Raw genomic sequence first — 18,716 nt, 5'->3', positions numbered from 1 at the left:
CTGGAAATCCAAGCAAGATGCTGGAGAAACTCAGCAAGCCAGGCAGCATTTATGGAAAAAAAAAAAGTATAGTCAACGTTTGGGCTGATACCCTTCAGTAGAACTGGAGAAAAAGAAGTGTAGATTTAAAAGGTGGGGGAGGGAGGGATGAAGTAAAGAGCTGGGAAATTGATCGGTTAATACAGGGCTGGAGAATAGCGAGTCTGATAGAAGATAGAAGGCCATGGGAGAAAGGAGGGAGGCAAGGAGATAAGGTGAGAGAGGGAAAAGGGAATGGTGACAATGGGAAGTGGAATTAAAATGGGTGGCCATTGGGAGATCCTGCCTCTTCTACTAGACAGAGCATAGATGCTTGGCAAAACGGTTTTCCAATCTTCGTCAGGTCTCATCGATATACAGGAGGCCACACCAGGAGCACCGGACACAGTATATGGCCCCAACAGACTCACAGGTGAAGTGTTGCCTTACCTGGAGTCCTAAATGGTAGTGAGGGAGGTGGTCCAGGGGCAGTTATAACACTTCAGTCTTTATCTTATTGAATGGCAGACTATGCTCAAGGGGCCACATTCAGCCAAAATGCAGCTACTAGATTATTGCCCTGCAGTTTGGAGATCAAGCCTCATCCCTGGAAGAACAATCTCTGCACCTTCCATCCATGGCTGTAATAACATTTGTTAAGAGTTCATATCTATAAATTTTGTAATTTTTGCTTCACTTAGTTGAACATCTGTTACTCTGCTGTCATGTACAGGGAGCTAATGGTTAGAACCCAGATATCATCTCCAAATCACCCAATTACCAATAGTCTTTCAAGTGAAATTGCTATTTTGCATTCAGCTGTTCTTTATTTACTTCCCAGCTCATTTAACCTTCCATATCATAGACTTACAAAAGGTTTCAGATGCTGGAGCTTCATGTTTTGGAGCATAACAAAATCAGTTTGACAACCCATGCTTATTACAGTTCAAAAACATTTATTAAGCCAAACTTCCCCTTTTGATGCTACGTAGACAGGAGCAGCACAGTTAACACTACACTTTTCAGCACCAACAAACTCGGTTCAGTTCCCGCCACTTTCTGTAAGGAGACTCCATGACTATGGGCTTTCTCTAGGTGCACTGGTTTTCTCCCACATTCTAAAGACATATGGGTTAGAGATAGTAAGTTGTAGGCATGTAATATTGGTGCTGGTAGCATAGCAGCACTTGCAGGCTACCCTCAGCATATCCTCTGACTTTTGGTTATTGACACAAATAACAGTGAAATGTGTCTCGATGTACATGTGACAAATAAAGCTAACTTTTTAAACAATACATCTTTCAGTTTGCCAATGTTTTCCCAATTCTATTAATCTGATTTATAATTATCCATTTGTCTATATACATGAAAATATGCAATCAGTTTTAATATTTCCCACCTACATAATAATCAAGCCTCATCCTCAGGAACCTATTCATCTTTTTCCACTTTTCTTACCTCACTCATACTCACATCAAAGAATGACTTCTACAAAAGGGTAGTATTGCAGGGCATTGAGCGCAAGTTGGGAGGTCATGATGTGGTTGTACAGCACATCAGTGAGGCCGCACTTAGAGCATTAATTCAGATACGCTTGCCCTGCAATAGGGAAAACTTGGAGCAAGGATTCTGCATCTTGTCCAGCCTGCACATTTCAAGATTAGTGAACCTAAATTGGCCCCCAAAATAATCAATGCATTTGTGAAGCCCTGAAACTGCTGGAAGGGATGTAAACATTTAAATACACAAACTTCACCACCAGCTCAGATCACAAAAACTGTTGAAATAAATAGCTATGGGATAGTCAGCCTTGACCAATCTCTGACAAAATTAATAAACAGGGATATCAAAAAACAGAAAAGTCATATCAAATAAATCTGCATCTATTATTGTATGGTCTCCAAGAATGAGAAATGTTTGCAAGCATTAACATTAAGTTCTAACACAAAAGCCTTAAGGATAATTCTAGCTGAGAAATAATCTTAAAGAGAATGAAAATAATCATATGAAGAGCAACTGGTTCTCAAAAACCAAACTTTAGGAAGTATTAGAAAGGTAAGGAGAGGAAAACAAAAGACCCAGTGAGTAAACATCAAGTGCTGGATTGAATGACACCATCTGGGCTTCTCCAGACATCTTAAGATCATGCAGAACTTTCCAAGTTGATATCCCAATGAACAAATCATAGGTGGAAATAGGGAAAATGTAATCTGATCACGCTTCAATGCAAGGAACTCTCATAAACAATAAAACATTTATAACATGATAAGAGCTTTATCAAGAGACTAGCTTTCTGATATCCCATCAATGGTCTTGAGGCAAGAACTGTAAAAGACCAAACCATAAGCAAAGTACTGGAACTGAGTTAGCTTGCTAGAATTTATTTTTGCAATAGGAAAGATAGCAGCCACTACCATTTTACATGCATATAATATTACAGAATTCCATAAACACATATGATTAAGTTTACAATTGAAATAGCAACATTTAGTTTAAAAAGAGAATAATTTTGGCAGATTGTAACTGATCTTCAGATTGTCAACTCTAATTTTGGGTCTGTCTGAAACGTTGATCTTTATTCTGACAGTCCATCATAAACAAATTGTAAGGATTTTGAAAGACATAGTAAATATTGAAAATATACAACAGGACTATCATCTTCTGAAAGACCTCAACAAACAGCCGAATATCGGATATACATGAAACCGTGTGCACACTCATACACATCTGAATAAGGGATGAGAACAAGTTGAAAAGGGGAAAATAATAAATGATTTGAAAAATAAAATCTTCATTCATTAGAACAACTTCAAACCAGCTTTCAGTCTGTGCAGGTCACCTTGATTCCACCATAAACCTTCTGGGTCTGCACAAGGCAATCCTGTGATACTGTAAAGGAAAGCAATTTTAATAGATAAATGAAGCTGAAAAATTTTAAATTAAAGCACATTAGGAGGGTTGCAGTACATGCATATTGGAATATTGCAACATTACTCCTAATCTGAATTCAGTAACCAGAACTCAGACGCTAGCACCTCTGGAGTGACAAAGTAAACAACTGGAGATTAAAAACAGATCACCCAACATTCTACATTGTAATTCAATTAATTCTATATATAAATAGATCCATTTGTAGTGTAGGCAAGAATAAGATGAGGTTTCCTCCCCAAAATGTCAAATTACAAGCCCACATTTGCTGCCTTGCTTCCTATTTACTCATGGAAAAATGACCTAATGCTTTTTGCATAGTTGGGAAAAGACTAGTATTTAAAATACATCTATTGCTCCAAATCTAATATACCTTACAATGGTATTTTCCAAAAGGTGGTTTTGGGATCATGGCTCTTTTTGCCATACTCTTCTGAACTTGGCTATATAGGATTCATAGGTCTATATATATATATATATATAGACATCCGTTAGTCTCATGAGATTTGTGCCTTGGAAGGTTTCCAGGGCACAGGCCTGGGCAAGGTTGTATGGAAGACCGGCAGTTGCCCATGCTGCAACCCTCTCCTCTCCACGCCACCGATGTTGTCCAAGGGAAGGGCACTATGGCCGATATAGCTTGGCACCGGTGTCATCGCAGAGTGCCTTGCTCAAGGATTCAAGGATACAACACACTGTCTCAGCTGAGGCTCGAACTAGCGACCTTCAGATCACTAGACCGACGCCTTAACCACTTGGCCACGCACCAACACACACTTTGATTCAATTTCAAAGTATTTGGGCAGAACAAAACTCAAAAGTTATTAACAGCGACAGACTTTAAAAAAACCTTAAATACATACTGGTAGAGGGAAGAGTCAGATGAAATTTAATGTATAGAGGAGGAAAAAAAACATTTTTGCAGGAACAATGAAGAACATAAGCAGGTTACAATTTTAAGTATTTAGGTCAAATTCATAAAGGATTTGATATGTTATTAATGGATGGATCAAAAATTTGAATATGAAAATATAAATATAACCTATGAGTGGCTATGATATGGACTAGTGATGAAAGGACTGTGGAAGCAAATTCAGCATTTTTTATAAGGGAACTTAAAATATTTCTGAGAATAACACTTGCATAGTAAAAGAAAGCAGCCACGGAATGTTATTAGTTAGATGGCCCAGAGGGCTGGCACAAGCACCCTGAAGTTGCTTTTAATGTCTTTCCATTCAAAACCATGACAATTTAAAGATAATTGTGTTGAGTGTATTTGGCTAAGATATATCCTTCACTGTCACGATAAACCTTTTGCAAATTACAAATCTATCAGTAAAATATAACATGGCAGAGAAGCTGGAGCTCGGAAACACAGAAAACCATAATTCACTAGCAGTTGATCATGAACACACAATGTACTGAATTTTCCCCAGAGGCGATCATCTAAGTCCTTGCCATGGGGTAATTCTAAACATTTTTTGCCACAAAATGGTACCAAGACACAGATGAGAAAGTCAACAGAGAAATGGGGCATCAAATCATGTTCAGTATCTAACCAACAGATAAAACAGCTAAATCAAGATCTGACAACTCTGGAACTTATCACCACACTGGATGAAATGCAATCAACCAACACCATGTGAACAAAAGAAATTGATTTTTTTTGCTATGATATTTGGAGTTGTGAATCAGAGTCACTATATTTAACACTCTGCAGTGATATTATATTTATATTACGTATGAATTATATTTCCTATATTTGACACTTTTCAAAACTGCACGTCTTCCTTTATCCTAGCCTGAGGATTGCTTGTGGAAATATGGTGACAATTACAGCACATATTCAAGGCTTACTCCTCACCTCTGTGAAAATAAATCTGGTCTACCAAACCATCAGTAACATTACTATAAACTCAACCATACTAGCAATCCAGCTATTATAGATGTCCAGAAGTGTACTTAAAACTGCTTAGCTGTCCTCTCACATCACACCACAACTCACTCCTGTAAATTGCCTCTACTGTATAGATAGATGGTACAGGGAGGATGACACGAGTTACGGTCGGATTAGTGCAAAACTGGCTGCTTGATCACAGGGCCAAAGGGCCTGTTTCAGTGCTGTATTTTTCTACATTTGTTTCAAGAAGGACAATGTTTAGATTTGTATTTCCGTTAGCACTGAGTAAAAGCTACACCAGATCTTCTTTTCTGTGAAATGGATGGAAAAGCTACACAGTTGAAACATAACATCCACCTCATTGCACCTTGTTCCCTACGTACAAAAACTGGTATTTTATAACGTATTTTCTGTACCTTGCTATGATTATTTACAGATGTTTATTCATGGATTCCATACACTTATAGCTTTGCTCAATTCAGAAAGGACTCCTGTCCATTTTAAGTTCATACTGGATATGTTCAGTCGTCTGCAACAAAGTACATTTGCTACAGCTTTAATCATCACTCGCTGAATTACTCTTTCTATTTTCATATTCCTGTCTATATTGTTTATGAGGCTTCCCATTCCATTATCCAAATCTATAATAAATATGGTTAACAACTGAGGTCACAACAGACCCCAGCAGAACACCAGTAAATATATCACCGTATAAGCAAATCATTGGTTGAGAAGCTCTTTCTGATGGCATCTCAAAGACACAAAGGCATGGCTTGAATTCTGCTAGCATTTGTTTCATCCAGAACCTAATTTTCATTGAAACTATTTAGGCTTTTCTTCTAACTAACCAGAAAGGATAAACACCATGTGAAAACTATCACAAACAGCAGAAAATCTGCAGATGCTGGAAATCCAAGCAACACACACACAAAATGCTGGAGGAACTCAGCAGGCCTGAAATGTCGACTGTACTCTTTTCCATAGATGCTGCCTGGTTTGCTGAGTTCCTCCAGCATCTCGTATGCGTTGTGAAACTTTATCAGTAGTTTTCAGTAACATTTTACTTTTTCCATAACACAGAAGATATTTGACCAATACTGTACCTGTTCTTCTATAAAAACTCCCTTTTCGGCACGGACTAGAAGGGCCAAGATGGCCTGTTGCCGTGCTGTAATTGTTATATGGTTATAAACAGCAGAATCAGTAAAATGTCACTTCTACACAAACTGGTTTGTCACTGCCTAAAAAAAATTTCTAATTCTAATGTAATTTAAAATATAAAATGATAGCAATTAACAACATCCCCCAGTGATCTGTTTAATCTTCTATTGCCGTTATCCACAACACAACCAAATATAAAATGGAGCAACACACATCAAAGTTGCTGGTGAACGCAGCAGGCCAGGCAGCATCTGTAGGAAGAGGTGCAGTCGACGTTTCAGGCCGAGACCCTTCATCAGGACTAACTGAAGGAAGAGTGAGTAAGGGATTTGAAAGTTGGAGGGGGAGGGGGAGATCCAAAATCATAGGAGAAGACAGGAGGGGGAGGGATAGAGCCAAGAGCTGGACAGGTGATTGGCAAAAGGGGATACAAGAGGATCATGGGACAGGAGGTCCGGGAAGAAATATAAAATGGAAATGAGTTTTAAACTCCAGTCACAAGTGATTAAAAGGAGGAAACTATGTTAGCATTCAAACAGCATCAATTTATGAGGTAGAATCTGAATACATCACAAAGTAAACTAACTACTAACATAAGGTTTTAACATATGTAAAGAGGCAAGAATAGACAACAGACTGTTGGAAAGTGATGCGAGAGAAGTACAAGCAAAGAAAGGATGGACGAAGTAGCCTTTATAGTGGAAGACACCAGTAACATGCCAGAACTTCAAGAGTCAGGAGGTAGAGACATGTGTAGTGGTCATTACTGGGAAGATATGGGGAACCTGAAAGGCCTGAATGTGGATAGATCATCTGGATCAGATGGACTACACCACAGTTCTGAAGGAAGTAGCTCAAGAGATTGTGGAGGCATTAGAAATGATCTTTCAAGAATAACTGGAGTCAGGAGGGTCACAGAGAACTGAAAAATCACGTATGTGTCACACCTATTAAAGGAGGAAGGGAGGCAAAAAACAGTGAACAATAAACCAGTTGGCCCATCTCAGTGGATGGTCAGATTTTAGTCCATTATTAAGGATGAAATTTCAGAGTACTTGGAAGTACCCGATAAGACCGGGCTAACTGGTTTCATTAGGGGGAGATTTTTCCTGATAAATCTGTTAGGATTATTTGAGGAGGTAATAACCAGGTTAGACAAAGGAGAGCCAACGCATGCCAATTACTTGGACGGTTTATTTATCTATTTAGGTAATATAGCACAGTAACAGGCTCTTCCAGCCCAACGAGCACACACTGTCCAATTACATACACGTGACAAATTAACCTACAAACTCATAGGTCTTTGGACTGTGGGAGGAAACCAGCGCAGCAAGGGAAAGCTCATGCAGTCATGGCGGATTTTAAGAAGCCTTTCTACAAGCTGCCACATATGAAGTTGCTAAACAGTAGCCCATGGTGCTAGAGGCAAGGAATTAGCACGGTTAGAATATTGGCTGACTGGCAGAAACCAAAGAGTGAGGATAAAGGGTCCTTTACAGGACAGCGGCCAGTGACTACCAAGAGTTCCACAGGAGCCAGTGCTGGGACCACAGCTTTTAACTTTATATATTAATGATCTGGATGAAGATATTAACGGCATTCTGACCAAGTTTGCAGATGATACAAAGATAGGTGAAGGGGCAGGTAGTGTTACAGAGGCCGGTTAGGAGAGTGGAAAACGAAGTGGCAGATGAAACACAGCGTAGTCTGGGAGAGGTTGGCATAGAGATTAAGTGTTATAGGGGAGAAGGAATAAGAATAAGGTTGGGGTGGGGGGGGAACTACAACAATCAGCTGAAGGACAACCAGACTCGATGAGCCATATGGCTTAGTTCTACTTCTATATCCCAAGTTATCTGTAGTGATGAAATACCTTGTAATGTGAACAATTTTGTTATTCAAATTTATTTTAAATCTTTGTATTTTAATATTTTTAAAAATCACATTTAAGCAAACTACTGTATATTTATCAGTGGTGAAGTTGTGCATTTACAAGTGTTAACATAAATCATCCCCACATTTACAAGTTGGAGAAAGGAACATGAAGCAGATTGATCATTTACCTCATTTTAGTACTCTGGTGATCCATGGTGTCCTTTGCTGTTGGTTGTGGCAACACTGGCATCAAGGTGTAGTTATCCACTAAAAAGCAGTTAGGATCTTCACTTTGGCCTGCTACTTTACCTAAAGGATAATCCTTCCATGCAATTTGATCTTAAGAAAAAAGACAGAATCATAACTGTACTGTAGGACTTACAAAGTTCAAAGCAAACTTTATCAGAATACATACATGTCACCACATACAACCCTGAGATTTTTTTTCCTGCAGGCATACCTAGCAAATCTATATGAGTAACTGTAAACAAGATCAATGGTCAACAAGCTGCAAATGTAGATATAAATAACAAGCATGAACAACCAGATAAAAAGAGTCTTTAGATGAGTTCAATTATACCCTTTTGTTCAAGAGCCTGATATTTGAGGGGTAGCAACTGTTCCCGAACCTGGTGGTGCAAGTCTTTTTGATGACACACCAAATCTCTGCAGACTCCTGAGGAAGTAAGGCACTGTCGTGCTTTCATCGCAATTATATTTATATGATGGGTCCAGGATAGGTCTGAAATAGTGACACCCAGGAATTTAAAGTTAATGACCCTCTTTACCTCTGTTCCTCCGATGATTACTGGCTTATGGATCTCTGGTTTCCCTCTCCTGGTCTACAATAAGTTCCTTTGTCTTATTGACATCGAGTGAGAGGTGGTTATTATTAGACTACTCAGCCGAATTTTCAATCTCCCTCCTGTATGCTGATTCATCACCATCTTTAATACAGCCCACAACAGTGGTGCCATCAGCAAATGTATATGGTGTTAGAGCTGTACTTTGTCACACAGTCATTGGTGTAAAGTGAGTACAGCAGGGGACTAAGTACACATCCCTGCGATGCTGCCACGCTGATGCTTTTGCCAATCCAGACTGAGGTCTACAAGCGAAGAAATCCAGAATCCAATTGCACAAGGGAGTATTAAGGTCCAGGTCTCAAAGAGTACATCAAACAATGTCTAATGAGGAACTTAAGTGATAATGGTTTTGAAAAAAAAAGTCATCCTTTGGAGAGAGATTTATTTTCTCCTCTAATAGATGAAATGAGCATTGTACATACAGCATTAGAAATCTGGTATTGATTGCCTTTCTTTGCATGCAACATGCTGTTTAATTTTGAAGGGCAAGCCTGAACTTTTGTTCAAGAGACACAGTTATGATTTTCAGTATTCAAGGAAGAACTCTGGCTGATCAATTACCACTAGATCCTCCAGAATCGCAATTCACCTTTGTAAACCACCAGGTTTCAGCAGTCAAGTCTCATGTAAAGTCAATTAAATCAGCAAAATGAGAAGAAATTATACATGCAAACAACAGGAATTCTGCAGATGCTGGAAATTCAAGCAACACACATCAAAGTTGCTGGTGAATGCAGCAGGCCAGGCAGCATCTCTAGGAAGAGGTACAGTCGACATTTCAGGCCGAGACCCTTCGTCAGGACTAACTGAAGGAAGAGTTAGTAAGAGATTTGAAAGTGGGAGGGGGAGGGGAAGATCCAAAATGATAGGAGAAGACAGGAGGGGGAGGGATGGGGCCAAGAGCTGGACAGGTGATTGGCAAAGGGGATATGAGAGGATCATGGGACAGGAGGTCCGGGGAGAAAGACGGGGGGGGGGGGGGACCCAGAGGATGGGCAAGGGGTATAGTCAAAGGGACAGAGGGAGAAAAAGGAGAGAGAGAGAAAGGATGTGTGTATAAAAATAAATAACGGATGGGGTATGAGGGGGAGGGGGGGGCATTAGCAGAAGTTAGAGAAGTCAATGTTCATGCCATCAGGTTGGAGGCTACCTAGACGGAATATAAGGTGTTGTTCCTCCAACCTGAGTGTGGCTTCATCTTTACAGTAGAGGAGGCCGTGGATAGACATGTCAGAATGGGAATGGGATGTGGAATTAAAATGTGTGGCCACTGGGAGATCCTGCTTTCTCTGGTGGACAGAGTGTAGATTTAAAGGGTGCAGAGAAAATTTACAAGGATGTTGCCAGGACTTGAAGACCTGAGTTATAGGGAAAGGTTGAATAGGTTAGGAATAAAGAATGAAAGAAGATTTGAAAGAGGTATACAAAATTATGAAGGGTATAGATAGGGTAAATGCAAGCAGGCATTTTCCACAGAGGTTGGGCGAAACTAGCACTAAAGGTCAAAGGTTAAGAGTGAAAGGTAAAAATTTTAAGGAGAACATGAGGGGGAACTTCTTCACTCAGAGGGAGCAAGAGTGTGGAACAAGCTGCTAGCTACCTGGTAGATGCAGGTTCAATTTCAACAGTTAAGAGAAATTTGGATAGGTACAAGTCGATGGGACTAGGCATATTAATAGCTCAGCACAGACTAGATGGGCCAAATAGCATGTTTCTGTGCTGCAGTGTTCTATGACTCTTCTGTTCTCAAATCTCTCAAAGCAGCTCAAAAAAGCACATTGGAAAACACAATTTCTGACATTAAAAAAAGCAGCTAATAAATTGCTTTTCCAAATTAAAAAATTTTCCTCAGCTAACAGATTCCTGTAATATTGAATATATTTACAAAATGGATCAGTTGCACACACCACTTCAAAGAGACTTTTCTAAGCAGCCTTCAGTGCCGAATGCAACACGCCATTCTATTACTGTACCCATTTATTTCATTCTCTAGAATGGTAAAAATACAAGTTTTCACAATCTTAATGAAAATTTGTGTTTTAAAATGGCAGTACTAGACTCTAGAAGATCCAGTTCCATTAGCACAGAACACTCCCTGAACACATTCAGTAAAAGTTTGGATTGGATTTCCTGCAGGGCAGAAACAACTCAAATTTGCATAAAGATTGGTGATAAAATGGAATGAAAATTTCCAGTACACCAACATCTTCCTCTTTCCTCCTATTTTCAAAATAAACTATTTCTTGAGTATAATGCTACAGATTTGATACTTATTATGTGCAAAACAGTGATTTTTGGTAGGCTAGAGAACTGTACGTTGACTAACATAGTTAATGGATAGCTCTGCAAGGAGTTATGAACTCAGATTTAACAATTTAAAACAAGATCAGTAGAATTTGCAATAAATAAAGATAAATACATTATGTATTACACTAACAATGTAACTAACAATTATGTAGAAATGGGCCAGATCTGTCAACCTTTAATTATTTTTCCCAAAGTCAAGAACATATCAGCAGGTTTAGTAAAGGCCAAAAATCTGTTAATTAGTACTACATTGAGACGAATTTCCTATGAATACAGTACATGGTTTACTCTGCTTATATAAATATTCCTCTGTGAACTATCTTACACCAATTTATTTGAACTGAACAATCCTGATTATCATCCTGTGTGAAAGATACTTCTAAAAAAAAAGACTCAACCTTAGAGAAAGCACAGGCACTGAAACTTTAAAAATAGCAACCTCGAGACTGCTGTTGACGCAATGTAGAGGAAGTTACAACTTGTTTTTTCTATGCTTTATCCAACAAGGGAGTTTTTTTTTGTAATTATAACTATGTACTTAAAATGAACATGTTTCCATTCCATAATATTTAAACAAAATCTATACAAATATACCATTGAAACAAAAACAAACATCAAAGCAATAGCACACCTGTACATAACTGCCATACTGATCCCTCCAAGGACTGAATTGTCTCCGTTAACACTTCAAGGTTAAGTGTTTGTGTCTGTTCTTCTCCAGAGGTGTGGACCACCACAGGTTCAGTGTCCATTATGAAGTCAGTATGCACGGTGCTAGTTAACTGGTTTGAGGACTCGGCTCCATTCATCATTGGTAGGTTTTCCACTGTGTACACTGGTAGCTGATTACATCCAATTGGGAAGTCAGAAATGCTGAAGGACCCTGGTTCCTGAATGTATATAGAACAGAGCTGGAGAAGTTTCTGTTGTGTGGTAATGGGTAATGGAGAGTCCATGTCAGTTAAAATCCTGAAATTGTACAGCAAAAGGCAGATCTTATTTTGTCTTCTTTTGTACAAGTTAGAAATCTGCTTTTTTAGGGAAGAGAAATCTAAAATACAATCAGTGGATGTTTGCCAGGCTGCTATAAAAGGAGGATTTGGATCATAATGAAAGAAAGGCAAACTGATTTATATGTACCATAAACTCAAACTTTGTACAGAAGTACTAAAAGTTCTAAGTATTGTTTCTAGGTAGTTATTAGGATATGAAATGTCACAAGTCTATCATGGTCTTTTAGTAAAACTTGATACAATACGGATTATTCTGTTGAATAAAGTTTATAACAACAAGGCCATTCAGTACACTTAATTCTGGAATCTTGATTTAAAGAAAAGCTCTCTAATCTCTTTTAGAATTTAAATTTATTTCCTCTAGTTCTACTTCACTGACCATGGAGTAAAGAAACAAAAATAATCAGAGCATTTCATCAAAATGACACAAATTCAAAGATATTATCAGATATCTAGTAAATCAATCTTTCATCTAATAAGTGGTTCAGATAATTAAAGCCTACGTGATATATTAAAAATTGCTTTAGTGACTTTGCCCATAGTGCAACAAAAACATCAAAAGGATCACACAGGCACATAATCCAACAAATTTGTGCTGAGTCACAGAAGGGGAGGGTGGAAATGGGCAAGATCTGTTTGTGAGCACAAAATTAGTTGTGGTTATTGGTGCTCATTACCTCAGTCCTTGGGGACTGGTACAGGTATTCATTAGATCAGCGACTTTAATTTAAACATGGGAGACAATTTGGCCATTGAGACTATGTTAGCTCTCCAAGCAATCTCAACCTCTTGACACACAAAGCCAGTTGTCAGCAAACCTTGCATTCAGTGTACAGAAGTTATTTTAATTATAAACAGACAGGTGTCCCCCACTTTTCGAATGCTCGCTTCACGAAACCTCACTGTTACTAAAGACCTACATTAGTACCCTGTTTTCACTTTCAGAAGGTGTTTTCACTGTTACGAAAGAAAAGCAGCGCGCGATAAAAAATTCAGCGCGGGAGAAAAATCAGTGCACGATAAAAGCGCGCACCCCGAGCAGCCACTCTCCACCGGATTCGGAACGGCATTGCTTTAACATGTGCCTGTGAGCAGCCGTTTGCAAGAAGAGTTCTATGGTGTCGGAAAAGCCTAAAAGAGCTCGTAAGGGTGTTACACTTAGCGTAAAACTAGACATAATTAAGCGTTTCGATCGTGGTGAACGAAGTAAGGACAAAGTGAGTTTGGCTTGTGGAAGCTGACGAACATGATGTTGAAGAGGTTTTGGCATCCCATGACCAAGAACTGATAGATGAACAGGTGATGCAATTGGAAGAGGAAAGGATAACAATCGAAACCGAATGCAGTAGCGAAAGTGAAGCAACTACTTTCGATTTTCGCTGCAATGATAAAGTACAACTTTAATTTTGAAAGGTTACGTAGGTTTAGAGGATATTTGCAAGATGGTTTGAGTCCTTACAAAGAACTGTATGATAGAAAAATGCGCGAGGCTCAGCAGTCAAGCAAGCCTTCCACATCAGCCACAGCAGACGACGAACCTCGACCTTCAACATCGAGGTGGGCAGTCATAGGAGAAGATGAGCTGCCTGTTCTAATGGAAACAGATGACGAGATGACACTCCAGTGTCCCACCATCCCAACACCCAGGCCGTGGACAGATACTGTACCGATTCACAGAGAATGCAGCAGTAGCCGGGAAGCACACAGCACATGGCACATCTTTAAGAAAAAAGCCGAAATAAACATGCTAATTAATTAGGTGCCGCCCCACACGTAAATGTCGGCCTAGCTCAAAGGTGACACGATCAGCAATCAGCACTAATCTGGGCCGACAATTACGTGCCAGGCAGCACCTAATTAATTAGCATGTTTATTTCGGCTTTTTTTCTTGAAGATGTGCTGGATGCCTCCCGGCTACCGCTGGACCTCTGCGTGCTTCGCGGCAATGTATTGGTCGTTGGCCTGGAGGGTGGGGGCCACTGCCCCACCCCAGCCTGCAATGACTCAGTCTAACACACCATCAGTGTGCTCGGCACTGTCTTCCCAATGCCAGTAAGTGATACTACACTGTACATACATTATTTCTACTTTATATCGATTGTGTATCTTTACGTGTTATTTGGTATGATTTGGCAGCTTCATAGCTTAAAGGTTACTGGAGAGCGCTTGCATGAGATTTTCTGCCGACTGCGCTTGCGTGAGATTTTCGCTATGGAGAACAGTTCAGTAATGATTGTGGAAAAGTATTTCGACTTCAGATAGGTTGTGTATTTATCATATCATTCCTGCTTTTACTATGTGTTACTGTTATTTTAGGTTTTATGTGTTACTTGGCATGATTTGGTAGGTTATTTTTGGGTCTGCGAACACTCACAAAATTTTCCCATATAAATAAATGGTAATTGCTTCTTCGCTTTACGACATTTCGGCTTATGAACCATTTCATAGGAACGCTCTACCTTCAGATGGCGGGGGAAACCTGTACTATTTAATTAAAAAACTCCAAAACTTGTTTGATCTAATTTATTGCTTATCAAACCAGGATGGTATTCTTTAATAATTCATACTTTTCTAAATGAAAATTTTATTACATAATGGCTTCAGAAACTTGCTTGCTGATGTTAGCTTGGGCAATAACCTACTCGTTTACTACATTTTTAACCAAATACATTTTATTAATCATGTTCCAGCTCTCTAGAACAATTTCTATACTGAAATACAAGTGAAAGACTTAAATTATAGCCTCTGCCATTTTCTCCCTTGACTTCAGTCTCTGGCACTTCTTCCAAATTGATGATCCATTATTCTTTTCTTGACTACTTCTTCGTTAGAAATTATGTTTTCATATGCTGTCATTTCCTCTCTTACTTCCTTTCATTTCCACAACCCAATGTTCTGAGCAAAATTATGTCAATTCCAGCAACGTTTTTGTCGGGATCTCTAATAAGTATTTTGTTATTTTACCATTTAACATAGATCATAGAATATTACAGCACAGTACAGACCCTTCAGCCCACTAACCTTTCAGCGTACTCTAAGATCATTCTAACCCTTCCCCCCCATACATACCCAACCATTTCTCTATCTTCCATGTGCCCATCTTAAGTTTCTTAAATGCCTGTAATGTATCTATCTCTACCATTATCCCTGGCAGGGAATTCCACAACTACTTGGTGTAAAGAACTTACCTCTGGTATTCCCCTGTACTTTCCTCTAATCAACTTAAAATTGTGCCCTCTTGTATCAGCCATTTCCATCCTGGGAAAAAGTTCCTGGCTATCCACTCTATCTATGCCTCTTATTTTGTATATCCCTATCAGGTCACTTCTCATCCTCCTTTACCCCAAAGCGAAAAGCCTCATCTCGCTTAATCTACATACACTCTAGCCCAGGCAGCATCCTGGTAAATCTTCTCTGCACTCTCTCAAGCTTATACATCCTTCCTATAATGAAGTGACCAGAACTGAACACAACATTCCAAATAATGAAGTAATAAATAATATTCTCCAAGTTTCTAAAATCTTTGATTTCCTTTTGAGGAGGTACATTCCTATTTTCTTCCTAATTCCTCCACTCATTCACTAATCTTTTTTCACATTGGTCATATTAAAAGGTAATTTTTTAAAAATATGCACATTACTTATCCTAGGTATGCTGTATCATGAGCAAATTACACAGCAAATAAAGGAACAAAGAGTAATTGAACTCACTGTTGTAGGAGATGAGGTGTAGCTTGACATGGTGCTGCAAGGCAACTTTCTAGAAGATCTTGCCAGTCTAGAGGACATGGAAATAAAAACAATTGCCACATACTCTTCTTGATTTTCTGGCTTCGTGGAAGGCCCCTTACTCTTTTCCCTACACAGAAAAAACATTGAAAAAGCAGAAACTGAAGTTACTTTCTATTACCAGTAATTTTCGGTTACCTAGAACCAAAAATTCTATGAAGATTATAGCTCAGAATTGTTTGGACTTCTATTACATTAAAAGCAGTATCTCTACAAGTTATTGTAGTATAGAAATTTAACAATGACTTTGCAAATTGTTGTAAAGAAACTTGAAAGACTACATCACATATTGTATTTGCCAATTTACTTATTGACCACTTGGGTTGCTAAGCAACTAGTTACAGTTTGCTGACAAACCCATTTTCTCATGTAGTTACATTCCATCAAAACCACTCCTAACAACTTTGCAATTTTTTTAGCAAACTAATTTTTTAACAACTCATGGCACTTTTATTGATTTACTTTATTTTACTTCTATTTCATTTCTAAGGATCTCTGTAATGATGTGGAGTCTTATCAAAGTTAAGTTCACAGCTGTTAGAGCGGCAGAAGATCTGGGAATTTATAGAGTTAAATTCATAAAACTATAAGCTTACAAAATAAAAAAAATCATAAAACTCAAATGTTGCCAATAATGAAAAAATGGAAAAATGAAAAATGTTGTTTTGATCCTTTTCAGCTTTACTTCAAATACAGTACATTTCTTCGTAGAAAAGAATACATTTCACATTCACTTCCATAGGGAACCCATATCAAAAAGATTGAGAAATTACATTTAGCCACCATAATTTTTAAAGATCAACAGTACAATCAGGTGCATGACAAAATTCAACTCTACTTACTCACAGTGCTTGCCACTCCTATATTCCATTACACTGGAAACATTCTTCAGTGTCTCATGATAAGGGTTTGATTGACAAGTGAACTCAACAATGACTGAGTTATTGGAGCTGTTTATTAAAGAAGAACATTGCAGTTGAGCACAATGTTCTTTTATGTACTGCTCATGGGAGACATTGAATTAGCTACTTTTCCGCTGCTAGGCTAGCTATAGCAGTACATCTTCAGTATCTACAGTGGAATCCAATAGTTCGGCCCAGATGGAGAATTACTGGTGTGCACAGCTGAGTTACTATACTGACTTTACACAGAAATTAGACAGTGAAGAAAAATCTAATAAGTAGAGAACACCAAAAGGCAAAACTAACATCACTGATACTATAACCCTGAAGAATAGAAAATGAGAAATATCGGAATGGGAATGCAAAGTGGAATTAAAATGGGTGGCCACTGAGAGATCCTGCTTCCATTCCCATTCCACTATGTCCAGCCATGGTCTCCTCCACTGTCAGGATTAGGCCACACTTAGGTTGGAGGCACAACACCTCATATTCCGTTTGGGTAGCCTCCAACCTGATGGCATGAACATTGACCTCTCAAACAGCCATTCCCCCACTTCACTATTTCCCATTCCTATGTCCCTCTTCTCATGTTATCTCCTTGCCTGCCCATCACCTCCCTCTAGTGCTCCCGCCCCCTGCCCCCCACGCCCCCCCATTTCTTCTTTCTTCAATGGCTTTGTCTCTTTCACCAATCAACTTCCCAGCTCTAAGCTTCATCCCTCCCCCTCCAAGTTTCACCTATCAGCTGCCGTTTCTCTCCCCTCCCCCCAGCTTGCAAATCAACTCCTCAGTTTTTTTTTCTCCAGTCCTGCTGCAGGGTTTCGTCCCGAAACGTCAACTGTACTTTTTTCCATAGATGCTGCCTGGCCTGCTGAGCTTCCTTAGCATTTTGTGAGCGCTGCTCGAATTTCCAGCGCCTGCAGATTTTCTCTTGTTTACAAGTTAAGTTACCAAGAAGGAGAAGGGGGTGGCAGAGCAAACTGAGTACCATCAAAGGAAAAAAAAAACTGATGATCCAGATTATTGGGGACCGTGAGATTCAAGCAAAAGTTAGTCCTAATGTACAAGCACAGAATACTGGGTATGTTTACAAGTTTAGACAGCTATCTGTGGGGAGGAGAGTGGCATTTCAGATTAATGACCTATCATAATAGAGCTTTTACTGCCTGGGGCATTGGCTCAGTTTTTTCTCTCTCTGCTGATGTCACCTGGTCCATTTAAGTATTTCCCAGCATTTTCTGTTTCAGAACATGCTTCAAATGTTTATTAGTGTTTCAGAACTGGCAATTTCCGATGCAAATTCACTGATTTCAGAATCAGATTTATCATCACTGACATATGACATGAAATCTGCCACTTTGCAACAGAAGTACAGTATAAATGAAAAATAAGTAAATAATGCAAAATAAAGGAATACTGGACTATTCAGAAATCTGACGGTACTGGAGGAAGAAGCCCTTCCTAAATTTGAGTGTGGATCATCAGACTCCTGTATCTGTGCCCTGACGGTAGTAACAACAGCCAGCCAAGTGCTGGGTGGCGAAAGTCCTTTATGATGAATGATGCGTCCTTGAGACACAGCCTCTTGAAGATGTCCTTGATAGTGGGGAGGGTTGCACCAATGATAGAGCTATGGGGTCTATAAATCTCTGCAGCCTCTTATGATCCTTTGCATTGGAGGTGTCATACCAGCCTGTGATGCAACCAGTCCAATGCTCTCCATCTATAGAAATCTGCAGTCTTTGGTGACGTATCAGGTCTGCTCAAACTCCTAAAAGAGCAGAGCCACCAGCACACCTTCTTCATGACTGTATCAATGCACTGGGTTCAGAATAGATCCTGAGATGTGGAATTTGTAATATTAACTCTGCTTTTCTCCTTCCACAGATGATACATGCCCTGCTGGTGTTACTAGATTTAAGATCTCTAGCAACTATGATTTTCTCTATCTCACTGTG

The 18,716-nt window shown here is 39.2% G+C and overlaps 1 protein-coding gene across 1 annotated transcript in view; it reads right to left on the bottom strand.

The window, feature by feature from the left end:
- Positions 1 to 927: 927 nt before the first annotated feature.
- The window catches only part of las1l (LAS1 like ribosome biogenesis factor), a 58,528-nt gene continuing 40,739 nt past the window's right edge, over positions 928 to 18,716 (bottom strand). The window contains exons 10-13 of the mRNA XM_072270812.1: positions 15,779 to 15,926; positions 11,687 to 12,024; positions 8,071 to 8,221; positions 928 to 2,907 (exon numbers count right to left, since the gene is read on the bottom strand). Of these exons, the coding sequence (XP_072126913.1) occupies positions 2,817 to 2,907; positions 8,071 to 8,221; positions 11,687 to 12,024; positions 15,779 to 15,926 (728 nt within the window). The 3' untranslated portion in view covers positions 928 to 2,816. The remainder of the gene's footprint in view (positions 2,908 to 8,070; positions 8,222 to 11,686; positions 12,025 to 15,778; positions 15,927 to 18,716) is intronic.

This window comes from Mobula birostris, chromosome 10, assembly GCF_030028105.1.
Source record: "Mobula birostris isolate sMobBir1 chromosome 10, sMobBir1.hap1, whole genome shotgun sequence".
Taxonomy (NCBI): domain Eukaryota; kingdom Metazoa; phylum Chordata; class Chondrichthyes; order Myliobatiformes; family Myliobatidae; genus Mobula; species Mobula birostris.
Note: the sequence above shows the minus strand (reverse complement) of the source record. Positions and strands in the feature narration are given on the sequence as shown.